General features: G+C 42.5%; 1 protein-coding gene across 1 annotated transcript in view; it reads right to left on the bottom strand.

The window, feature by feature from the left end:
- Nucleotides 1-26,151, bottom strand: part of CACNB2 (calcium voltage-gated channel auxiliary subunit beta 2) — a 132,152-nt gene that overhangs the window by 25,042 nt on the left and 80,959 nt on the right. The window contains exons 3-8 of the mRNA XM_034643922.1: nucleotides 20,119-20,241; nucleotides 17,711-17,847; nucleotides 13,565-13,641; nucleotides 8,550-8,683; nucleotides 4,590-4,670; nucleotides 3,988-4,046 (exon numbers count right to left, since the gene is read on the bottom strand). Coding sequence (XP_034499813.1) covers nucleotides 3,988-4,046; nucleotides 4,590-4,670; nucleotides 8,550-8,683; nucleotides 13,565-13,641; nucleotides 17,711-17,847; nucleotides 20,119-20,241 — 611 coding nt within the window. The remainder of the gene's footprint in view (nucleotides 1-3,987; nucleotides 4,047-4,589; nucleotides 4,671-8,549; nucleotides 8,684-13,564; nucleotides 13,642-17,710; nucleotides 17,848-20,118; nucleotides 20,242-26,151) is intronic.

Below are 26,151 nucleotides of genomic sequence, written 5' to 3'. Positions count from 1 at the left end.
GGGCTAATACTTTAGAACACGGGTCCAAGATATGCCCTATGGCCAGAATCTGTCTTCCATATTCAGAAATTACTCCGTTTAAACAGTAAGGAAATGCCATCTCCTTTCTCCATCTTTGGCATTTTGGAAAGGGCAGTGGGTTAACTCAGGGAAAGCACAGTGTTTGTCTAGCAATTTTCTGGGTGAGCATGCTCAAGGAGACAACCCCAGATTAGGATAAATGACAGAGCCAAGCATAAAGAACTGAAAGGTAAATGAGCTTGATCAGGGCTATGCCTTTTTTACTTGGCCAGTGCCAGATAGCCTTGGACCAAGCCAAACGCCGTGTTTTCCTGGCACAAACTAAAAAATACTTCAGAAAGTTATGGAAAAAACCAAACAAATTAGGAACATGTGATTAGGTGGACCTTGATTATAAAGTCTTTTTTATACCTGGAAACATAGTATCTGCTTTCTTTTGCTGTCTCTTTTAGTCCTCTGCTTGTCCTGCTGTGGGTTTCCCTGTGAGTCCCTGCCTCCCCTGCTGAAAGTCGGTATAAATGACAAATGGCTGTAGGAGCAGGTCAAGGAAGAAAGCAGTATACTAAGAAATGTAAAAGGACACTGAAGCGCACAGATGCTGTCTGTTACACTTGTATTGTTAGGATGTAAGAAGCACGGGGATGTAGAGCAGAGGCACCAAATTTGTCTTGTTAAAAATACAGACATACACGGCCGCCTGAGTGGCTCAGCGGGTTAAGCGTCTGCGTTTGGCTCAGGTCATGATCTCGGGGCCCTGCGATGGAGGCCTTGCCTTGGGGCTCCCCGCCCAGTGGGGAGTCTGCTTGTGCCTCTCCTTCCCCTCTATGCCTCCCCCTGCTCGTGTGCGCACTCTCTCTCAAATAAATAAATACGATCTTTAAAAAAAAGTACAGAAATATAAACTACGCTGTATGTTCCCAGGTCCCCTAAAATCTATTCTTTGCTTAAATTTCAAAGTTTCCATTTTAGACTCCTATGATAGCTTTGATGCTTCAGGAACTGGCTTAACTTTGACCGCAGTGTCCCCGGATTCTTTGACTGAAGGCTTCCTTCCAATCAGCTAGAAGCAGGCTCATGAAGCCCAGGCCCTTGTCTGACTTTGTTCCTCACAATGCCCGGCACACAGAGGACGCTCAGTAAAATCTGTTGAGGCAAACTGAGGGGGGAGGGGAAGAGAGGAAAAGGATTCTGTCCAAGCAGATTAACACGGCACACTGGATCTGGCCCTGACTCTGTCACCAGCGGCTCCTTGTCCAGAGAGGTGACTTGAAGACCTCTAAGGAGCCTGTCTTCTGCATGACGCTGTGTCACACCCTGATTCCTTCACCCACTTAACACCCTCTACTGGACAGGCCTTTCTCTTTCTAATTCGAGTCAGTGAAATCTCAGCTACCGTTTAAAAGCCTTTCCCAGATGTGGACGCTCCTGTCAGTGTCAGTCCCTCCTCCCTTTATGCCCGTGCACGTCGGACACACAGGTGCTGAGCGGCCTGCTCGTTTACTTTGGAGTTTACTGCTCAAGGCTTCCATTTACGGTTGACACCTGCCATCCGCGGTTGACACCTGCCATCCACAAAGACAGTGAGTGGCTTCCCCCGCTCTGCATTTCTTTAGCAGGGCATACACGGGAGACATTCATTCAACACTCACCCACGCACTGTTCACACGGAGCACAGTTCCAGGCATTGAGAACGCAACAGTTCGCAGAATAGATTGGAAAAAAACAAAAACAAAAGCAAAAAACCTGCCCTCTTGGAGTTTATATTCTAACTGTGGGAGAATGACAACAAACAAAATTAATAAATAAAATATATAAAAGAGTTAGGGAAAAAGCCGAGAGAGAGAGAGTATTTATGTGTGTATAGTGTGCATATACCAAGGACAGTATCTGAGGGAAGCGTCTTCCTAGCACAGGGAACTGCAAGTGCAAAGGCCCTGAGGCGGGCATGTATCTGGCTGTCCGGAACAACATGGAAGTTAGTGTGGCAGGAGCAGAATGAGCAAGTGGGAGAGTGTAAAGGATGAAGTCAAAAGTAAGGAGAGGGGCGGGAGTGTGGATGGTCAGACTGGAAATGCTCTTAAAGGCCGCTCTAGGGACTTCAAGTTTTGGGTTTTTTTTTTTTAAAGATTTTATTTATTATTTATTTGACAGAGAGAGACAGCCAGCGAGAGAGGGAATACAAGCAGGGGGAGTGGGAGAGGAAGAAGCAGGCTCCTAGCAGAGGAGCCTGATGTGGGGCTCGATCCCAGAACGCTGGGATCACACCCTGAGCCGAAGGCAGACGCTTAACAACTGCACTACCCAGGCGCCCCGGGGGGGACTTCGAGTTTTACACTGAGTAAAAAGAGAAGTCACTGGATGGATCGGAACAAAGTAGGGATGAGATCCACTCACAGTTTAAGAGAGTTGTCCAGGCTGCTGAATTGAGAAGAGATGTCAAGGAAGCAATGACAGAAGCAAAGATACAAGTTAGGAGGCTATCCATGATGCTAATCCAGGGAGGAGGTGCCGGTGTCTTCAGCCAAAAGGAAAGCAGAAGATGTGTGAGAAGTGGTTTGATTCTCGACCTATTTTGAAGATACAACAGCATTTGGATGTGGGATATGAGAAAAAAAAGAACAGTCAAGAATGACTCAGTGATTTGGAGTGGATGGGTCTTAGGTCCAGAAGACGAAGCAGGTGTACTTGAGGCACGGACTACTAGGAGAGGAGCAGGTTTTGGGGGGAGCTGGGAGGTTCAGTCTGAGAAGTCCACTCAACATCTCAGTGGTAATACTGAACAGGCAGTTGGATATATGAATCTGGAATTCAGAGGACAGACCAGTGAAGGCATGCTGTTTACAAGTCAAACATCAAACGAAATCACTTATAGAATGAATGTAACTAGAAGAGAGAAGACCAAAGGACTTAGCCTTGGGCACTCCAAGATGTCTAGTCGATGAAGAAGAACCAGCCAAAGAGAAAAAGGAGACAAAGGGAGATAAAAGAAAAACCAGGAAAGTGTGCTTGCTCTGAGCAAGCACAGAAAGTATTTAAAAGAGGATGGAGCACTCCAATGTGTCAATTAAGAGGAGGACTGAGGATTCACCCCTGGATTTAGCAATGTGAAGGTCACTGATGATCGGACATGACTAGTTTTGGTTGAGTGAGGGATGCGTAACCGGAGTACTTTCAGGATAAGTGGAGAACAAGTATGTACTACATGTTGAAGCAGTTTTGCAGTAAAGAAAAGAAGAAAAGTGGGATAGTTAGAGGGGAATATGGTTCAAACTTCCATCGAAGGGAGAAATAACTACATTTTTAGATGCTGATGGAGTTTCCATTAGAATGAGAAGTAGTGATGAGAAAGGAAAGGATTCCGCAGCTGTGTGGGGATGGGGGATGGGATCTAGTGCCCAAGTGAGTGGGTTGGCCATTGCTAGGAACACAGTGAAAGGAAAAAAAGCGGAGCATTCAGGCAAACACGCAAGTTGCGCTCGGTGTGGTGGTAGGAACTCTCAGTAGTTCTCTGTTTCTTTGCCTCTATCGTCTCAGTGAAGGAGGAAGCAAGTTCATTGGGGAGAGAGATGAGAAGGGGTTTGGGGAATTGGTGAGAGAGGAGATGGTACAGAAGTCTTGAAGTTAGAAAAGTGAATAGAAGAGAGGGATATTGAGTATTATTTCTGGGGAGCCTTAAAAGCCAGTTGATCATGAATTTAGGGTGATACAGATCAACAGGGATGTGGCCAAGTTCAGCTTACAGATGCAGGTGCAGGAACAGAGAGCTGGCTTATCCAGGGCTGAGGATGTGCTGAGCAAATATGACAAATATTTACTGAATCCGATACTGAACTGGATGAAACTCATTGCCCATCACCATATAGACATCAGAGGGTAGTTTTCTCTTATGATCACATGCTTTGTCCCACCCTGGTTTTGTCATCTTCAAGGAGAAATCCACAAAATCCAGGATTCTGAAATACTCACCGCCCTTCAAATCTGTGTTTTAAAAAATCAAACAACGCTTTTTGCATCATGTCTGTGACCTGCAATTGAGCAAGCAATAAATTAGGATACAATAAAAATATTACTAATTACAACAAAACAATTTTATTCCCAAGACTGCTTAAAGATGGAGGCTTCCCATTTGGAAAGAGTAGCATGTGTGAGATTGCCACATTTTCCGGTTGCTGAATTATGATACAATGACTGTTAAAAAGGCAAAGCTCCCCAAATTTATCCTGATGTTTTAGTGACAACACATGACATCTCAAGTGGTTTCAGGCGCTCTGCATTTGATACTGTTTCCCCAGACTGAGTAAACTGAAGCTAGCAAAGCCTCCAGAGCAACAGCCATAAAAATGAAACAGAACAAATCAGGAAGCAATACATAACATAATAAAAAAAAAATAAAGCTACCTAGAAAATTGCAGGGAAAAAAAAAAGGAAGCAATATATACCACAGCTTGGAAAACAACATGCTTCGCTGCTGCAAGCTCTTTAAGCTCTAAAATCAAGAGGGAGGTGGAGTCCCAAAGCAGTTCAGCCTGTGAAGGTCAAGTGTAGTGTGCTTGAGGGCAGCCACCTACCTCGTACCCCTTCAGAGAAGGGCCCACCAAGACCACTGGTCGCATAGAAGGTACCACGTCATAAGGAGGAGTGTGCTCTGTCTGCAGAGAGAGAGGAGAGGACTTCAGATGCTTAATAGGTGGGGGAACCTGAAATAGTCTAAGTATAAATTATTCTTTCTGAACTGTGTAATAGGAGGCACCGGCTTTCCAGAACTTTCCTTTTTTTTTTTTTTTTTTACTTGCCCCTTTCCTCAAGAAACCGATTCAAAGCTTGGTGGGCTTATTTTCCTAAAGTTCTCAAGTTACTGAATTGTCTACGGTTTTCTTGCTCTCCTCAAGAAAGACCACTGACATATTAGTCCCTAAAGCAGGAAGTGCTGCCTTTTGAACAAAAACTAGTTGAAAGGACAGAAAACATGCCTCATGCAGAATAGGTGCTTTAGGCTTGCCCGGAAGTTAACACCGCTTTTCAAATGCATTTGAGAGTTTTCTGAAGGCTTGACCGATCAGGGTTAATGTGGTTAATTACAGAGAAAAGAAAGGTCTTCCTAGCTTTGCATCTGAGATGTTTGTCTTACCTGGACAAAACCTAACTCCCAAACATTCTAAGGTTCATTACCAAATACTCAAAAATCCCTGCTTCACTGTGAGAGTTGAAGTTTACAAGGCATGCTTGTCCCAGCAAGCAGTAATCAGGATCACAATCACAGGTTAGTGATGAATGGTTTGGATTTCTGATTTCTACATGTTGGAACTTGAAAACTTTAAATGTAAGGTGTGTGTGTCTTGGAAGGAAGGCGGTTAACGTGGGATAACATACTCAAGCATGCTGCAGGGGCCTCAAAAGCTTAGTTATCAACTTGCACATCTAACACGCTTTTCAAGAGTGGTTTAGGTATTGTCTCTGTTATAGAACTAATTCATGCCTTTCCAGGATAGCTTCTTTCTTTTTTGGAAGAGCAGGGGGAGGAGCTAAATTCTGGAGCAATTTCTAAGACTTTGCAAAATTTTCAGCTTTGCTGCTTCACATAAAATGACCAAAAAAAATTTTTTCCAAAAAAAAAAAAAAAAACCTCAGGTAACAGCTAATCGGTTTGAGTACATTAAAACTGGCTATTTCTGGCTGGCAGAAAATGCTACATGGACCCAAAACGATTTTTTTTTAATGCAGAAGAGAGAGATAAGGCCTTAAAACAAGGGGGTAAGCAAATCACTGTCATCTGAATCTTTCTGCATTAAGGAGTGTCTAAAAAAATATATTTTCAGAATCACAGAGACAAAAAAAGGTTTTTTAAAACCATTTTAAGAATTTGAAAGACTAACGTGTGAATGTAATTTCTGCATCAGCCTGTTGCCTGAGAACATTTTATTGTTGCTTCCAATTGCCCATTGCAGGGGCACCTGGGTGGCTCCATGGGTTGAGCATCTGACTCTTGGTTTCAGCTCAGGTCATGATCTCAAGGGTTGTGAGTTCAAGCCTTGCGTGGGGCTCCGTGCTCAGTATAAATCCGGCTGAGATTCTCTCTCCTTCTGCCCCCTCTCCCCCCTTATGCTCTCTCTCTCTCAAATAAATGAATCTTTAAAAAAAAAATTGTCCATTACACACTTTCTGACTTTGATAGAATTTAACTTGCTTCGGGGGGAGGGGGTGTGGAGTTAAAAAGCCTTTCAGTTTCAACAACTTCCATCTGAGATTTCGTCCAGAGCAGCAGACAAATAATATTTCCAGGGGGCAAAAATAATGCTGTGACTGCGCTATCAAATTTTAGTCCTTCAGTTTTACCTAGTGTTCAAACTTAATTTTAATAGACACAAGAAAGGTAGAATACATTTTCAAACAGGGAGGAAAAAAAAACAAGACAAACATAATACAGTAACAGCACAAAGGCCACAAGCACCACTCTAAAAGCAACCTAAAACATGGAAAACAGTCTCATCCGTGAATCTCAGGTTGTCTGTTTTTGAGCTCTACATTGAAGTTCACCGCATAATCAATAACAGAAGAATGAGTACCAGTGCCGAAGGCATCATAAGCACATTTGTCATGACATCGATACCACGTGGGATCTCACTGACAATGTTTAGAAGCCAAGTCCTTAGAGCTATTCAGTAGAGGAATACCTTTTCCATTGGTGGAATTAGGAATATAAATTGCACAGCTACCAAGAATTTTTATTTCGAGTCTGTAAGTATTACGAGGCCCCGTATTTTAGAGGTCTTTGGTTCCTTCGATCTCTGGCTGCCAGCTAGTGAAGCATTACCCATGCTGGTCATCAGTCAGCTTCTCATTCAATAGGGTAGCTACAGAAATTACCTTATTTGATGGAATATTGGTACTTTATGCCCTATGGATACCGACACCATCATTTTTATCTACTCTTTCCCGCTAGCCTTATTGTGTTCCAATTCTTTAGCTGAAAAATTGTAATAAACATTTCTAAAGGTTGGGAATTTAAGAGTAAGCAAACTTCCAAAAAACATGGTTTTAGTTCATGTCATCGCTCTGGGAAACCCAGAGCGTCTGAGTGGTGTTGATTTTCTAGGCATCGGCGCTATGAACTCAGTGGCTTGGCTGCAAGGTTTCGCTGCGCCGAGAAGATAGGACCAGAGAGAGGGGCCCACGGGTGCGGGTGTGCCTCAAGCTGGGGCTGTCTGTGTTAACACAAAAAAATCCAGGTCTTAATTTTTGGAGTGCCGAGGTCTTGCATTATAAAAGTAACCATCATTCGTTTAAAAAACAAAAACAAAAACAAAAGCAACAACTAACTTCCCAGTTCAGTCTCTGACACCTCGTGGATGATTTTAGAGTTCCTCCATGTGGCAAAATGCTTGTGTGCAGGGGAAGAGAGCCAAGGACACGGAGTTTGGGGTAGAGCAGGCTTTCCTCCACACCTGTGTCACGATGTCCCCATGGTTGTGTGGGGACATGGCGACAGGAGGAAGTCGGATTTCAAGACAGCACAGCTGGTGCAAAAAAGAAAGGAAGGAATGGAGATGGTGTGTGGGGGGAGGGCGAGGGGGGATGTCCTTCAAAAATAATGCTTTCAAGCTACAAAATGTGGGAAAGGAAACAGACTTGGTCTGGAGTCAAGCGAGCTCATGAATACCCTTGGTGTCCAGTCAGGGGACGGGGAGCATCACTGTGTGGCACCTTGGCTGGCCAGTGGCAAAGGCTCTACGCACGGCCACTGCCCCGTTATCCGACAGGTGAGATCCTGCAACCTGACTGTGATGGAGGAGGCAAGAACAGCGGGAGAGTATTTAGAGATGACAATAGGAAAAACTCACAGTAAACCGCCAAAACAAGCCTGCAGTTTTCCACTGGTCTTGTTCATCTGCAGATTTTGCACCTAGTGGATTAGAAGTTTAAATACTGACTAAATTAAAAATTGAATACTTTTTTTTTTTTTTTAGTACAAGCTATGTATCTGGATATCATAAATCAGAATCGAATAAGGGTTTTAATATGCTTGATAGAAGTTAAATTTCCGGAAAAAAGAAAGAGACAAAGACAGACAGAATAAGCATGCACAATAGAGGTGCATCAGACGAGGCTGTCAGTGTTTGACATCTGGGGATGTTTAAACGAAGTCCCTCGGTGGTAGATATTATTCCATCAAAAAGGATAAGTACTGTAATAGTGCTTTAACAGGTCACTCACTGAATTTAGTCGGTTTGAAATGCACGGACTCAATTAGCTGTTTGATAGGTTCTTTTCTTAGGACAGAACTGACTGCGTTTACTAGAACTGCGGGATTGAATGCTAATGATGCCAGTGGCAGGATAAACACCGCTTATGTCAATGTAAACTTACCGATTTCTGCTTCTGCTTAGCTACAGCAGCATGGAAAAGAAACAAAGAATAACACAGCATGCACGTTATTGGCTTATCAAAGGACGCAGACAGTCAACAGGACTAGAAATGTGGCGCAGTGCACTTGAGCAGGTGACAGATGGGAGCTTGGAAGTTAATGTTACCTTCTTAAAGAAGGGCATTCTTTTCTCTTTGGAGTGGGGTGACGTTACACTGTTTGCACTGGGTTTAGGGGAGCGGTGGTTGGCTGGAATATCATTTTCTTCTGCATCTAAGCCAGTAGCATCTATGTCTATAGCTATATACAGACAAACAATTCAAAAATCATCAGGTAGACAGGAGAGGAAAAACAGGTTATATAAAAAAAATAAAATGAAAGCAAATAAAACGAACCATAGTAAAAGATCTATCATGAGGGCTCAGCATAGTCAACAAAGTAAAATTTAAAGGTAAGGCACGTTACGAATGCAATGCAATCAAACCTAACAAAACCGAAAAGATCCCCTCCTGATACCTGTTCGCCTGAACACGTGAGTTTTATGCTAGATCTCTTGAATTACATTTTTAGAGCAACATTTTTAATTTGAAGTTTCAAATACAGTACTGATAGTTTTCCATGTCAACTGTATTAAGTATGGTTCAGAACATACGGCTTCACGTCTTATAGTATCTTCAGTCAGCTTTTTGATAATAAGCAACTACACTGGAAACCCTTATCACGATGTGCCTCACAGTCCTTCTTTTGCTTGGTTTTGTGTGGAAAAAAAAAGGGGGGGACCATGTGGAAAGTGTCACTAAAAATGCAGTAGGTATTTGAGGGAAAGCGAGAATAGAAAAATCCCCAATTCAGGCAACACAAAGGAGTCCTACATGAGGCAAATGATACAGGGACGCTTCCTGGATGGGCAGGATCAAAACGATTTCAAGATGCTATGGACCCCCTCGGCCAGGCTGACTGAAAGCTAGTTATAAAACGCTGGACCCCACGATCTCCAAATGAAATGAATCTAATAAAATGACATAATAAGGGGACTGTCACTGATGGATAGGAAGCCCTTATATAAATGCATTAAACACAGAGACAGAGTGGAAAGGCATGAAGACCCCCAGAAAACATGGCACGGGTCTCCCAGTCTGGAGAACGAGAGGGTTAGGTCTGTGGTTCGACATGATTTCACTTTTAAAATCTTTTGCCCTGAAAACTGAAGCGATTAACGATTAAGTGTTAAGTGTGTGGGGGGGGAAGACCCGTAATCTCATTTTGAGGTTTATAATAAAAATGCTTCCACCTGCAGTTCCTACAGAGTTTTGTCTGCTATGGAATCAGAGTTGGAAAGTATTTTGAAGATCACTTTCAACCCTCTTGTTTTTAAGATCGAAATGATAATTCAAGGGTTTAAGGGACTCGTTCTTGGCAGAAAAAACTCCGCAGAGCCAGGCAGGACTCAGAAGCTAGGCTCCGCGTCTGCGAGCCCCCACCCCGTCCCTGCACCTGCAGGTGAGCACTCCCCCTCCAGGCGCCCTTCCTCCTCCAGCCCCTTGTGCTTGCCAAGGCGGGGTGGCGTCCTCACTGCCAGGATTCAGGAAGGGACCGTAGACTGGAGCTCAGGAGAAAATGATGCTACGGTTTAGTGGAGGTCGCGGAAAAGAAAATCTACTCAATCTAACAAAAACCACAGTACATTCAGATCAGGAGCAAATTACCATCCAGAAATAACCGCTTGGTGTCGCAAAGCAGCTCCCATGCCTGCAACCCACTAGGAACACACCGGGTTCACACTCGGGCGTCCGCTGCTAACCTCTTCGATACGGTGGCAGATCACCTGACAGCCATCACATTATTTTTCAATTTTGAGGTTATTATGCGTATGAGGTGACTCAACCTTTTGAAAACTAAGATGTCTCGCCTAATTGTTCCTTTGATTCATCTGAGGTCGAAGATGTGTGATGGAGTGATTCCCCGGCGCTGTTTGCACAACGTTGCACGTACCAACGACTGCTTGCAGAAAGAGCATGCAGGATTCTCTCTCCAGTGAAAGTACTAACAGACTGAGTTAATTCCAGCTATTTAGTTAGACTTACCTAGTAAATAAGTCTTTCTCTTTGCATCACCCACACATATCAATGCACTGAAAGGTTCACCATACAGTGTGGAACAGAAACACAAGAAATCGATGCTGACTTTTATCCAACCCTATGATGCTCTTCCTGTTGAATCCTAACCTAGGAAGCATGTTGTTAGTGTCTTCCTGGTTACGACGGAGAGGATCTGGGCCAGTTTTTCACTATCTCTGAGACAGACTTTAACCAACATCAGGTAAGTTTCCCTTCTGGTAAATTCCCATCTCCTTTTCCCTTTCTCATCTTTTCCTAGGCTTATAGAGGCACCTTCAAGGGACAGTTCTTTCCGAGAGCGTTTCTGAAACTGAGGACACCAACACCCATGTCCCGAGGTGACAGGACATTGGCAAAGTTCCTGCATTAGATTTTACAGTTTGGCCCTTCGATCTGGTCTGCTGTGATCAGTGGGTGGATTTAAAAAAAAAAAAATTATAGTAAGAGTGGAAATGCATAAAAAGTTTAGCTGTAATAGTGCCCAGATGTTTGGCGACCCACACATCGCCTCAGAGCCTCAGGTTTGAAATTTACCTATATTTGGACACAGGGGCTCAAAATCCCAAATTGAGAACTCTCCAATTTGTTAGTTCTCACTTTTGGTTAACTTAAATTTAAAAGCATCTGGGTTCGTTCCAAAACACAGAGAATTCTAAAACATTTGGCCACTTTCAAAGCACATTAAAGAAATTTACTAAGACAGTTAAGAAGCATGTTCCACTCTTTTCATAGCTCCATATACTTTATTAGACTCAGATGGTTACCCCTTTTTTGTTTCATACTTGTATCTGCAGACCTTGGCAAACATTAGTATTTACTTGGGAAAAACTACTTCCATAAATATGAAAATAGTTTCTTTTATTGGTCCTCAATAGAATCTTTTTTTTTGTTTTTTTTGGTTTTTTTTTTTTTTTGTGGAGAGCCTTGACAACATTTTTTGAAATCTGAATTGTAACTTCATCTTAGACATTTGGGTCCAGCTGAGTGGCACGCCGGGGTGATCCGTGTGGGCACGCACATGTAGGTATGGGGTATGTGCTATGTAACTGGCTATCACCCCATTACCCAGATGAGAAGTGGAAATTTTTCCTTTTCCACATTCTTGAGAAACTCCAAGTATATTTACTTCAGGCAAATGCTTGTATCCTTTGGTTTAGCAAAGGTTGAGGTAAATCATAGATAGGACCCCTGGGAGATGCAGGTCAAGGTTCCAACTGTAGGCCAATCCCCAGGGACTTAATTGGTTAGGCAGTTTACCCTGGAGGTGGGGTGGGGGGGGTCTTTTCTGTAGAAATTCCCCGAAATTTTCTTTTAGAGAAGCTGTGGGATCGATATGAAAATTATAGCAGTTTCCTCATGCACCGACTATAAATTCATAGTTGGCAAATGTCTCCAGTCCATAAAGCCACGAGAGTTTTCTGTTCTCGGTATTCAGAAACATTATGCCAATGTCCTGTGTCTGTATAAAACTTGCCTCAAGTTTTAAATCATCTTTGCTTTATTGTAGTAAATTAAACTTTAGTTTTAGTAATGACAAACATCTGTCTACAAAAGAGGAATGTTATTTTACAAACACACTCACTTATTCTTTGAAAAGCGCGTGGCCTGTTCTTATATTTCCAAAACCATGAGAAGGCTAGAGTATGGTTTAAGGAAACTGAAGAATTTTCCTGGTCTCCAGGGGTGGCGCTGACCTCTGACCTCTGCGGATGGGGCTGCAGTTGTATTCACTATATGATGTAACATTTCCCCATTTCAGGAGCTTGGTGACAGTCCTCTGGAGTCTCGGAGGTAGTTTTTAAGATCTATACAAAGGTTACAGCTTTCTGTCATCATCTCTGTAATTTTACATGTTTGAGAAGGAGCGGAGCTAAGCCTCCTTTTTGCCCTGTGCCTTCAGTAAGCAGCCCCCTCCAACTCGGAATTACTGCAGGTTGTACGGACCTGGTATTTGAAATCAATATGCATCCTAAAACGATTTATTTCTTATATAAGTGCTCAGATTTTGCACTTAAAAAGTTCTATCATTTTTATGAAGAGGCCTTTGGTTGGTCTCTAAAAGCCACCAACATTCGGGAACGAGGCGTGATCAGGAGTAAGGGGGAATCCTGATTGTAAGACATGCCAGTTACAGTGCAATCACTTCCCTAACTTGTCCATTGATGTACACGCTTCCCACTTCCAGTTTCCTCGAAATCACACAAGGAATCATTTCGCTCAAAATACTCTGCCTGGTGAGTCCTTGCAATCTTACTCTGACTCAACTGCATCTCTTAGCAAGCGAAGATTCTGATTATGGGCTTTTTGCAATGCTACCAATTAGTCTCCAATGTATATACAACTCCAAGTTCTACCCAGCACGGTAGAGTTGCCAGATTTAACAAAGAAAACTACGGTCAAATTTCAATTTCAGACAATTTTTTTTGTTACTGTAAGTATTTCTCTTACAATACTTACATGAAAGAAATTATTCATTCATCTGAAATTCAAATTTAATGTGGTATCCTTCTCTACTGCCTTGGAAAGAAAACAAGTTACTCTTCCTACAAGTATTTCTGACTTTTTGCAATACTTCTACTCATCTCCTACATCTTCCACAGAGCCTTTGGGGTAAAACTCACGTGAGGTCCATCACTCCATCACCACTTTATTCTCCTTTCCTTGCCTTTTGACACCTTTTACCCTTCTTCTGCCTTTATTGAACATCGAGGCCAAGAACCCACATGCACTGTGGCTGGTGGTGTGCATTCACCCATTCGCTGCCCATGACGATGTGCTGGGCACCACGGTGGGGGGCGTGTAGGGAGAAAAAAATTAAATACATTCATCACTTTGGTCCTCTAAACAACTTACAGTGAGCACATGGACGTATTTCCTTTTTTCAAAGCCCTGAAGAAAATTTCACCATATTATTTCTTACGCCATGTATGCATTCTGATTTCTGATCGCTTTCAGCCCTTCTAGGGTTCACACAGGCATTCTGCACATAGAGTCACACAGCTAGGGGAGATCGAGGAAAGCGTGAAATGCAGAATGTACCGAGCTGCACTCGTTGCCTACTTACCGGATGACGGTGGTGTAGATTTTCTGGAACTAGGTACTATGTCACCCAAACTGGATGATGAATTTCCTCCTGATTTACTGGAGTAAAGCAAAAATGTATATTACACCTGACACTTATTTCAGATATTACAACATTTGTATTGCTCAATAAACATGATTAGTCATTGTGTTTCTACTGAACTTTAAATCTGTCTTTCCTACAAGGAGGCAAATAGTAATTTCCCAGGGGAGATGCCCGGAGTACTTGAAACAGCCATGTAATCATCTTGGTTTCAAATTCCAAGTTTAATTTTAAAAGGCCCTGAGAGACTGGAAGAGAACTAGGGTAATTTCTGCAGCCCTCAAATTCTCCGCCAGCAATCACAGAGAGAGAGCAGAGCTTTCCTTTGCTTCTTAGGTTGGAGACCCTCTGAAGCAGTGAACAGAACTTCAAGGTTAACACCAAGACTTTTGGTTTTCTTCTCGTTTGGTTTGCTTCGTTGGCTTGGCTTGGTTAGTCTTAGTGTATTAAGACAGAGTACTCAAGCCGTCCTGAACACCCTATAAAAGAAAAACACTGCAATACTGAACTTGCTAACCTTTGCAAGACACACAAAGGAACAGGACAAACAGGGGTGACACGATTTAACCCTCCGATAGCAGTCAGCATTTGGAACGTGTCTCACGCGTGACTAACACAGAGGATCCGACCTGGGTTCATTGAGGCACGAATTAAAGAGCACGTACTGTGGAAACACCACATTCTAAAATTTGATACGTGATATGCCAGTGTCTTAGAAACTTTAGGCTTAACATCAGAACAAGAGCATTTATGTTTTTTACCGGCATTCCAGCACGCCAAATACCCTGTTACTAAAAGACCCCCTTCACAGATGAAGACAGGAAGGAGTAGCGAGGGATAGGCAATTTTGGCAAGACAGTCTTACTGCCTAACATTTATTATCAGAGCCAACCCTGGGTCTAGTTGAAAGAATCTGCTACAATGTCTGTGCACCACAGGGCAATGTTTAAGTTACATAAATATTAATACGAAAATATACATTCCACTAAAATGCCAGGAAGCAGGCTGAATTGTATCGCTTTTATGCATTTTAATGCGTAAAACAGACCAACATCAAAAACTTAAAGCAGCTAGCAGGAGCCTCTGTATCTTTCTGAGGTCCTTAAGAGACACGCCAGTACATTTAACAAGGATACCAGACAGGATGTACAATTAATAAAAAGTGGTATTTACAGAAGCAATTTCTGGTCATTTTACAAGAATATACCCTTACACGAGGACCAAAACATTTTCTTCCAGAAGTTTTTTGTGTGTTTGGTTTTTGTTTTTACTTTCTTTAAGTCCCAAGTCTAATTTCAGTTCAAGCATGGGTCGTTTTACATTCTCTTTGAATTTTAATAAAAGTCAAAGCATTATTTGGATTGTGTAAAATTTCGACAAACACCGCAAATAGTCAAAATGTTCAAAATGCAAATTTGCCCTTAACTTTTCATTCTAGACAAATGCCACATTCTCGAGCTCTGCCCCAATTTACTGCCTTTCATTTCTGTCGATTTTTATAATTTAAAAATCAGAGTTCTTACATACTTCTGAATTCTGGTTATGTCCTCAAAATAGAACTGTATTTCGGATGTTAGAAGACAAATGTAAAAATCTCTAAAAGCAAGTAAAAATACCTTCACAGACCAAGGCAAAAGCTTAGGTAAATAGACAGGACAAAAGATATTCAGTTATAGGAAAGGTAACTTAGCTCCCTAGAATAAGTTGTGGGATGTTACTCCCCAAACGTCAATTACAGTCTTTTAAGAGAAAAAAATGGAACAGCAAAACAATATAACAGAGTACTTCATAACGGATGGCAATATTAATAATGATCTGTCTGCCCTTGCTATGTGATGTGTGGTTAGCCAGGGTAATCTGTCTGAGGTCAAGCTACAGTCAGATCGATCCAGTTTTCATCCTGATTCTACCGCTTACTAGTTGTGCAAACTCGGTCAAGTCCCTACCTTCTCTTTGCCTCCTGCCCCGCTGGGAAGTGGAGGCTTTAAGACCTATTGTTTCCCAAGTTCTTCTAAGGCGGAGCTGATGATTCACATCAGACCAGGGATGACCACGTGGGAGACGAGGAAACTCTGCTTCCTTAACAACTTTGGCCAAAATTTCTCCCTTCCCACGCTTTAGGAAGTCGTTTCCCTTTCTCGGTTTGTACATGAATAAGCAGAGAAAAATCCATCCCAAATTTTTCATAATGCATTCTACAAAACACGATTCCAAAGACATGAACCAAGAAAAATTTAAGATAATTTTAGTAAATACATGAAAAATATCCCCATCCCACTACCCAGATTCGCAGTACATGTTGATGTAATAAAGACTCAGAAAGCGGGTGCCTGGGGGGCTCAGTCGGTTAAGTCTCTGTCTGCAGCTCAGGTCCTGATCCCAGGGTCCTGGGATTGAGCCCCGCATTGGGCTCCCTGCTCAGCGGGGAGCCTGCTTCTCCCTCTCCCTCTGCCTCTGTCTCTACTCCCTCCTTGTGCTCTCTCTCTCTCACTCTATATCGCAAATAAATAAACAAAATCTAAAAAAAAAAAAAAAAATCGGGCACTTGGGTGGCTCAGTCGGTTAAGCGTCTGCCTTCAGCTCAGGCCATGATCCCAGGGTCCTGGGATTGAGTCTCCCTCTGCTCTTCTAGTTTGTGCTCCCGCACTCTCTCTCTCTCTGTCAAATAAATAAAATCTTGAAAAATAAATAAAGGCTCAGGAAAGTCCTTAAAGTAATTTCCTATTACCTAGTGCCACCCTAAACTTGACCAGGAACACTCTAAAAATCCTGAATGGTCCTTAACAAATCAAGCCCAAACAAGCATCCCTATCTGAGATAACATCAAACCTCAACAACCTATTTACCACCAAATTGAAAACAGCAATATCTATACCCTATGAAAGAAAAAAATGTCCACATTACAAGATTTTATTAGCTAGTATCAAGATACCAGTATCAATACACAGAACGGAAGAATACCCAATAAAGCCAGGAGAACACTGGAAATTGTATGAATAGAATGCCATCTTCAACATCCTACCAGTCCGAAGCACAGGCTTGGCTGATCTGCACGTGTCTACTTCTGTATGACGCATGCATCTCACAGTCTGAGAGCCCCCAGTAACCCCGGGATTAATGGAAGCCAGATATGGGGTAGAGGTCTCCAAAAAGGGAGGAAGTGCATTTGAACTAAAAGGACCTGACAACTACAAAATACTAAAGAAGATGGACGTTCCAAACCAAAAAGGATCTTCCATTGTACTTGTTTGCAGATGCTTGACAAAAAAAAAAAAAAAAAAAAAAAAAATTTTTGCTAACGCTAAAGTATTACCATTGAATACAAAGGATTTTGCGGCATTACAGAAACAAATAAAATCTAAGCTAGAGAAAATAGAAGCCTAGCTATTCACATCAGCGAAAAGATCTGCTCAAATCACATCCCTTCCCCCAGGGAGAAACAGGCAAGGTTTTCAGACGTGTCTGCATAGGGTTCAATTTCAAATTCACTTCATGTCCCAGTAGCTCTTTCCAGTGATTCTTTTACGGAAGGGCACACAACTTGAAGAATCCTAGGAAGGATTACTCAGCCCCAGCGTATTATATAACTCATTTAATTGCTATCTGCAAAGGCAGTTTTAACTGGGTTCATACTGGGTTTCCCTTCAAGTCCTTAGCAGTGGGTAGAACTGAAAACTGAGTTTCCCAAGTGGGGATGAAATGAACAGATCACAAGACCTGCTCTTCGCCAGTGATGTCTAAGACCGTCATGCCTAAAACGCCTCCCCACCCGGCCAGGCAGCTAGTGACCCCGGGATTAGTCACCAAGGCTGCTCAGGGCCACAGTGTTTTCAGGAAGAGATTAGGACGTGAGAACGTCCTCTGCACTGAAGCCCCAATTTAATACTCGATGGCTTTATTATTAATGAGAACAATTCATTTGATTCTGTCCCAAATAAGATGAGAGTCAGACACTGGGATGCCATCACTACACCATAGCGCCAGTCTGCTTTTCAACATGTAATAAAGACCGCGGGACCCAGAAAACGAGAACACGCGAATGACCGTGTAATGTGGACTTGTACACAGATGCTGTTTTTCTCATACCTGGAGTAGAATTTCCCTTGCTTGGCTCTCTGTTCATGCTGCAGCCTTGTATTTTCTAGTTTCACCGGGCTTGGAATGAATCCGATTTCACAGCCTTCTTTCACCAATCGCCCTATCCACCAGTCATTGTTAAATTTCTAAACACAAAAGCAAATTCGTTTGCCGTCAGTGCACAGAAGTTCACGCCTTCAGATTGTTTTTCTTCTACATGAACGATTTTCGGTGGAGAGGCATATTATGGCAATTACAGTAAACTATGCCTCAACATCACAACTGGAGAAACTCGGAGGGTTTCATGGTTGAGCATGTATGAATCAAGTATTGTCAATGAGCCCAGCAACCCACCGGTGCTTGCCTCTTCCTTCTGGTTCCTGCTATTGCTTTGAGACTAACCTGAATTCCAACGCAGCTCCTGCAGGATCACCTCCCCTGGTTCAAAGATGAACAGCCCATCCTATCGAGAGACCATTAGAACTAGGGAGCATGACAGAGGCCTCTTCTATAATCAGATTACTTAAAAATATTAAGAGTGGGAGAGAAACACTGAAATCTACCTGAAATATCTTGTGTCAGAGCAAAATGTCCCTCTGTGCAAACAGGTTTCTAATTACTGTGGTACGGTGTTCTCAGAGGGTTTTTCTCCACTTGTGTGGATGTTGACGATTTCTCTCTTGCAGACAGAATATTTACTCTAAATCTATGATTTGGTTTTACTTCTCTCAATTGGATGGTATCTTTCCAGTCTGTTTTTGAACATTTCAAAGACTAGCCACTCTGTGTTTGTTTTTTTCCCTTCCATGGTAGAAAAGAGATCTCTCTTTAAGCAGCAGCCATCGGAAGGGGATCCTGGATTAACCGAACTCCCTGTTGTAAAGTCAGATTCCAGGCATGACATTGTTTGTGACAACTTTTTCCATCTTTCCTTCCCAGCCAGTATTTATATCTCTTTCTAAAAGTTAATGAAACGGTAGGCTCTAAATTCTCTAGGGTTGGGCACCTGGGTGGCTCAGTCAATTAAGGGTCTGCCTTCAGCCCAGGGTGTGATCCCAGGGTCCTGGGATTGAGCCCCACATCGGGTTCCCTGTTCAGTGGGGAGTCTGCTTCTCCCTCTGCCTCTGTCCTTCCTCCCTCCCCACTGCTGGTGTGCTCTCTCTCTCAAATAAATAAATAAAATCTTAAAAAAAAAATTCTCTAGGCGGTTTTATTTCTTACATATACAAAAACATTTGAGTCAGGGCTAAAACCGTGCCTCTCTACCTCTTTACTAAACAGATTTTTAGAGTACGGATTTATTTTTATTTTTATTTATTTTTATTTTTTTTAATTTTTTTTTTTAAGATTTTATTTATTTATTTGACAGAGATAGAGACAGCCAGCGAGAGAGGGAACACAAGAAGGGGGAGTGGGAGAGGAAGAAGCAGGCTCATACCGGAGGAGCCTGATGTGGGGCTCGATCTCGTAACGCCGGGATCACGCCCTGAGCCGAAGGCAGACGCTTAACCGCTGTGCCACCCAGGCACCCCACGGATTTATTTTTTTAATACATTTTTGTTATCTGAGTCTAGTCTAAGCTCTTCTAATTGGCTGTCATCACCTCCTTTACTTATAGCTTGTATCACAGTGAGTATGAAATTTACATATGTTCCTCATGACATATCACCCCTCAGACGCAAGTTGCTCTAATTCTCATTCCTGCAGCTCCAAGGAAACCTCATATTCACACCCTGAGAACATCATTCAGGGGGAATTTCTGCTCCTTTCATACCCTGTTCTGCACAGCAGGCATTTGATAAATGTTGACTCAAAATAAACCTTAATTAAGGGTGTGTTTTTCCAACGTACGGATATGAGTCATCGCTAACTGGCAGGTGGAGACTTTGGCGTGGAGAAAAAAGGAGTGTCCTGCTCTCTGCTCCTTGCCTCCGTGGCTCCAATTCCTACCATGCTCCCTTCCACTGCAGACATTAACCACCCGAGAAGGGTCCAGGGCATCAGTGGTCTGCATTTGGGCATCGTCAGCAGAGAGGAGAGATTGTGAATTCTAGGCATTATTATTAACCCTCTCCAGATGGCTAAACTTGCAACGTGAGGGGAAAACGACATACAGCCAAGGTTAAAAATTAAAAGAAAAAGTACAGGTGACGCATAAAAAAGGATCATCTACTCCAGTAATTCCCACTTTCTGGGTCACAGAGCCCAGGGGAGCCCTGAAGTTAGTGCAAGACTCCTGTGACTTCTTTCTTCTTTCAAAAGGTTATATTGATATTAGGAAAGGTTGAGCGGCATTGCACCCGCGCATGGTATACAAGTGCAGCTACACGCGATGCTATGTCACGGCAATGAGAGAGAGGAAGTGATGTCTTGAGGTGAAAAGTCATGCGGGCAGAAATTCAAATCCTTTTCCTTACTTCCTTAACATGCAGAAAATCTTTTGCTTCGAAGGAGATGGCCATGCCTGGCACTGGAACATCATCTTCGTGGGCTGCACTGTAGCTGACATTTGTCCGAACAGCAAACGCAACGGGCTTTGTCTAAAGAGGGAAAAGAAAGGGAGAAGAAAGTTAAAAAGAAGCAACCGCGTTCCTCCCTTTTCTCCCTGTGATATCAACATACCCCGAATATCTATTGTCGTTGTTGTTTTCTTCCACCTGGTTCTTTATCACAAAACAGATTATTGGTACTCACGGCACGGGGAATCTCTGCGCTCTGCGATGCATCCTACCTGAACTAGGAAAAGGCCATTGTTCTCTTTGAAAGCACTACAAGTAATGAAGGTAAAGATGAAGTCTGGAAACATGTTTACAACATAACAGCTTGTAGCAAACAGAAATCAGGAGACACACACAGAGCAATGAAATGCCCTTTCTTCTTCCTTCTCAGTGAAAAAGACTTAGTACCAGCTACTCCCACCCTAAAGAGCTACTTTAATGAATAATTAATGACATCATTCTTGGAAGTACACTGTGAAAAAAAAAACAGAGAAGATATCTAATCCATGGCTGCAGGGAATTATGAAATCAATGACCTTTAATTCTTTCTTTTTTTTTTTTTAAGATTTATTTATTTAGAGAGAGAGAGTGCACAGTGGGGAGGGGCACAGGGAGAGGAGAGTCTCAAGCGGACTCCTCACTGAGCACGGAGCCTGATGGCAAGGCTTGATCTCATCACCCTGAAATCATGACCTGAGCCGAAACCAAGAGTTGGACAACTAATCAGCTGAGCCACCCAGGTGCCCATCAGTGACCTTTAATTCTATTCTTTTTCCTCTTGAGTTCGGTCAGCCGCTGAAGATAGTAACATGAATTAAGCCATCCTTCATTATTTGATGCTTTGCAAATTTACAGGTTAAGCATCTGTCCTCTAGGCCACTCCTATTTATCTACAAGGTGAAATAACAGGTAAGTGCAGAAATGGTGAAAAGAGGTATTGTCTTAACTGGCGCTGTGTTTCTTCACATTGTGGACACGTGGACTTTTTCTGAGAAGTGTCTCCCTACCGAAGGAGCTCTTCTTTGACCTGGCTTGTCAGGGAGGAAAACCAGGGATTGGGAATAAGAGCCCATCTTTATTTCCAAATTTTCCACACTTAATCTGTTCTATGGAATTGTTGTCTGGGTTGAGGACCAAGCTAAGAGCCACAAAGTCACTCAGATCCATCCACAATATGCAGACTAAGAAAGGCTACCACATTCTGGATAAGGGCACGGTAGACATAAAGTGGACATAAGTATAGGAAATCCAATTCTTAGTATCCACTACGATCTTTAATGACATAAAAGATACTCTTCCTCAAATGGAAATAGGGACTTAAAAAAAGAAAGAAAGAAAAAAAAGTTGCCCATAATTCTACCACTGAAACACAATCTTTTTTTAAATTTTAGTTATTTTTTTTAAATTTTAAATTCAATTAATTAACATATAGTGTATTATTAGTTTCAGAGGTGGAGTCCAGCACTTCATCAGTCTTAATATGCTGTGTTAATTACATCACGTGCCCTCCTTAATGTCCATCACCTAGTTACCCCAACTCCCCCCCCCTTCCCCTCCAGGAATCCTTAGTTTGTTTCCTATGATTTAGAGTCTGTCTGAATTTGTCTCTCTCTCTGATCTCGCCTTGTTTTATTTTTCCCTCTATTCCCCTATGATCCTCTGTTTTGTCTCTTAAATTCCACGTGATGAGATCGTAAAATTTTCTTTCTCTGATTGACTTTTTTCACTTAGCTTAACACCCTTTAGTTCCATCCACGTCGTTCCAAATGGCAAGATTCCATTTTTGTTGATGGCTGAGTAGTATCTCTCCATTCATCTGTCAATGGCATCTGGGCTCCTTCCATAGTTTGGCTATTGTGGACATTGCTGCTATGAACATTGGGGTGCAGGTGCCCCTTCGGATCACTACGTTTGTATCTTTGGGGTGAATACCCAGTAGGTCAATTGCTGGGTCATACGGTAGCTCTATTTTCAGATTTTTGAGGAGCCTCCATACTGTTTTCCAGAGTGCCTGCACCCGCTTGCATTCCCACCAACAGTGTAGGAGGGTTCCCCTTTCTCCACATCCTTGCCAACATCTGTTGTTTCTTGACTTGTTCATTTAGCTATTCTGACCAGTGTGAGGTGGTATCTCATTGTGGTTTTGATTTGTGTTTCCCTGATGCTGAGTGCTGTTGAGCATTTTTTTTTCATGTGTCTATTGGCCATTTGTTATGTCTTCTTTGGAGAAATGTCTATTCATGTCTTCTGCCCATTTCTTGATTGGATTATTTGTTCTTTGGGTGTTGAGTTTGATAAGTTCTTTATAGATTTTGGATATTAGTCCTTTATCTGATAAGACATTTGCAAATATCTCCATCCATTCTGTTCACTGTCTTTTGGTTTTGTTGACTATTTCCTTTGCTGTGCAAAAGCTTTTTATTTTGATGAAGTCCCAATAGTTCATTTTTGCCTTTGTTTCCCTTGCCTTTGGAGACGTGTCTAGCAAGAATTGCTGCAGCTAAAGTCAGAGAAGTTGCTGCCTGTGTTCTCCTCTAGGATTTTGATGGATTGCTGTCTCACATTTAGGTCTTTCATCCATTTTGAGTCTATTTTTGTGAAACACAATCCTTGAAAAGTGATGGTGCTTCCATTTTTTCTTGAAATTTCTTTAAATATAATAGATTTTACTCCCACAGCTACAATCATATTTCATTGTTATCCAATTTTTAAAGTAATATACTATGTCTTCATGTGATATGCTTTTTAAATCTACCACTTAAAAAATTATCCCAACCATTCACCTTTTTTGCTATGTAGGTTTATAATTATTTTTCCACTACGATAAATATTCTACTTTGAAAAATCTTCATACAGAAAGTCTCTTTCTATTTAGAATTCTTTCCTTGGGACAGATTCCCAGAGGTAGCATGAGTAAGCCATGAGTTATCGAGACCTTCTTCAATTCTATTCCAAACTACCATCCAAATGGGCTACACCATTTTAAACCGCAACCAGCAGTATAAGATGGTGCCCTTTAAAAGAAGACACAGTCTTCATCAGACTTACTGCTAGAAATAGGATTTTCTTGAATAGATTTTTTCCATCATTCAGGAGAGTTTCTGATCACAAAAACATAGGTCCAAGATTTTTTTTTTTTTAATGTTAGCATGATCTCTCATTTCCCCCAAGGTCTTTTATTCCTTGGAGGATACAGAGTTTAAGCATTGCATATGTGTTTTCATCACTGGAAGACACAAATTTTAAATGTACAACTCCACAGAGGATCCTATGAAAAATCTCATGTCTTTATGCATTAACTTTTCAAAGACTGGAGTCGCAGGAAGAGGAAACACCGAAAGACGGAAAAACTGAAGGTGTGGTGAAGGCTAGCATACAGTAACAGGGGCCACAGATCATAATTTTATGTTCTGACAGTCTAAGACATCAATACAGAATGTTCCTCCTTCCTCAGCTCCTGTAACCGGTAATGCTAATGTTAGAGGTGGAGCTGTATATGGGCATCAGCTGTATACAACCTACAAGGAGGAAAGAACAGCAGAATCTTGTCTCTCGGCGTCTTTACTACAAGAACTGCATTTCTAGGGGAGGAGGGTGAGGGATTGGGCTAGGCCGGTGATGGGTATTAAGGAGGTCGCGTATTGCATGGAGCACTGGGTGTTATACGGAAATAATGAATCATGGAACATTACATCAAAAACTAAGGATATACTGTATGGTGACTAACATAACATAATANCCTCGGCGTCTTTACTACAAGAACTGCATTTCTAGGGGAGGGGGGTGGGGGATTGGGCTAGGCCGGTGATGGGTATTAAAGAGGTCGCGTATTGCATGGAGCACTGGGTGTTATACGCAAATAATGAATCATGGAACATTACATCAAAAACTAAGGATATACTGTATGGTGACTAACATAACATAATAAAAAATTATTATTAAAAAAAAAAAGAACTACATTTCTAAAATTAGAATGGACAACAGTGAAAGTGAAGAGGAGGAAAAAGGCTTTTATCAAAATAAGAGAAAAAAAACCCCAGGATGCAAACCAAAGGGTCTAAATGACGGTGTCACCTTTGGTTCCCTGAACTCACTTCAGCTCTAACTCAAGCAGCACGCCTACTACATGGAAGATATTTTCCACATCAATTCCGTGCATAATGGGTTCAAGAACAGGGCATTTTAAATGCACCTGGATTTGAATTCTGATTTTGCCATTGACCAGGTGAGCAGCTGGGCATATTTCTTACCCTCACTGAGCAATGTTTCCTCATGGCTCAAATGAGAGGAATAACACCAATATGGCAGAGTGATTATGAGATTTCAGAAAATGCGTGTCATGAGTTATGGGAAGTCCTGCCATTTGCAACGACCTGCATAGACCCCAAAGGCATTATGCTAAGTGAAATAAGTTAGACAGACAAAGGCAAATCCTGTATGATCTCACTTACATGTGGAGTCTAACCACCACCACCACCCTACCTCCCTGCAAAAACCCAAACTCATAAAAAACGCATGCATAAGGCAGGCCAGTGTTCGGAATAGACAGTGCTCAATAAAGTGGCATTTGCAGGGTGCATGGGTGGCTCAGTCAGTTAAGCATCTGACTCTTGGATTTGACTCCGGTCATGATCTCAGGGTCATGGGACTGAGCCCCGTGTCAGGCTCTGGGCTCAGAAGGACTGTGCTTGAGATTCTTTCCCCTTCCCTCTCCCTCCCCCTCTGCTCCTCCCCCTATCCACCCACTCTCTCTCTCAAATACATAAAATAAAAGCTTAAAAAAAAAGGGGGCACTGGCTATACACCAAAATAAATGCCATACCTAACTAAATGTCTGCCCATATTCACCCATCTTTTAAGGCATTACATGAATGGCTTCCTCTGTGCTCTTCCACTGCAATGTTCCTTAGACCAAACTAGTTAAGACAGTTGAGGACCGGCCGTATGCCGCGGTGCTAAATGATGATTACATTCCAGATTCTCCAGCGTGCATTCCTTCGTACTGTCTCGGATGTGAGAAAATGGTACAGTTTCCCCGTATCTGTTTGCTTCCACTGTTCTGTCTCTTGAATTCTGATTTTCTTTGACAGTCCTCAGTCACAGGGGCTTTTATTTTTTTAACCAACTTGAAGTCCCAAGGGAACGTGGCTTAAGGAATCTTTGAATGTTTATCCCATGAAACCATTTTTTAAAAATATTTTATTTATTTATTCGACAGAGATAGAGACAGCTAGTGAGAGAGGGAACACAAGCAGGGGGAGTGGGAGAGGAAGAAGCAGGCTCATAGCGGAGGAGCCTGATGTGGGGCTCGATCCCATAACGCTGGGATCACGCCCTGAGCCAAAGGCAGACGCTTAACCGCTGTGCCACCCAGGCGCCCCAAAACCATTTTTTTTTAATCGAACATACCCGGCTTTCAGTGGACACCCGCATTTCTGGCCTGCTGGCTGTAGGGTCCTCACAGGACTTCCTCCTTTCCTCATTTGGGCCTCTCGGCCTTGCTCCCACTCNAATCGAACATACCCGGCTTTCAGTGGACACCCGCATTTCTAGCCTGCTGGCTGTAGGGTCCTCACAGGACTTCCTCCTTTCCTCATTTGGGCCTCTCGGCCTTGCTCCCACTCACTCACACACTCTCAGCCCAGAAGGAAGCCTGCTGTGTTTTTATGGTTTTCCAGTGTCACTTCTCTCATCAGGGCCTAGGGATGTGTTTCAGCGGCTCCCCCTTCACACTCACGAGACCCGTGGTAAGAATCTATGGCTACAACAGAATGTTGGGGTATTTATGTGTGGAGGCCAGCCGCTGTTTACTTTCTCTTTTTTTTATGCTCTCTTCCTAAGGTAAGACAAAGTCCTGAAAAGCAAGAGGGAACAGATGCCAGGAAGCCCTGGCCCTATGGAGGCCTCCTGGGAACACCAGGACAGAGGGAATGGTGGGGACACACGGAGCCA

The sequence above is a fragment of the Ailuropoda melanoleuca genome, chromosome 15 (genome assembly GCF_002007445.2).
Source record: "Ailuropoda melanoleuca isolate Jingjing chromosome 15, ASM200744v2, whole genome shotgun sequence".
NCBI lineage: Eukaryota > Metazoa > Chordata > Mammalia > Carnivora > Ursidae > Ailuropoda > Ailuropoda melanoleuca.
Note: the sequence above shows the minus strand (reverse complement) of the source record. Positions and strands in the feature narration are given on the sequence as shown.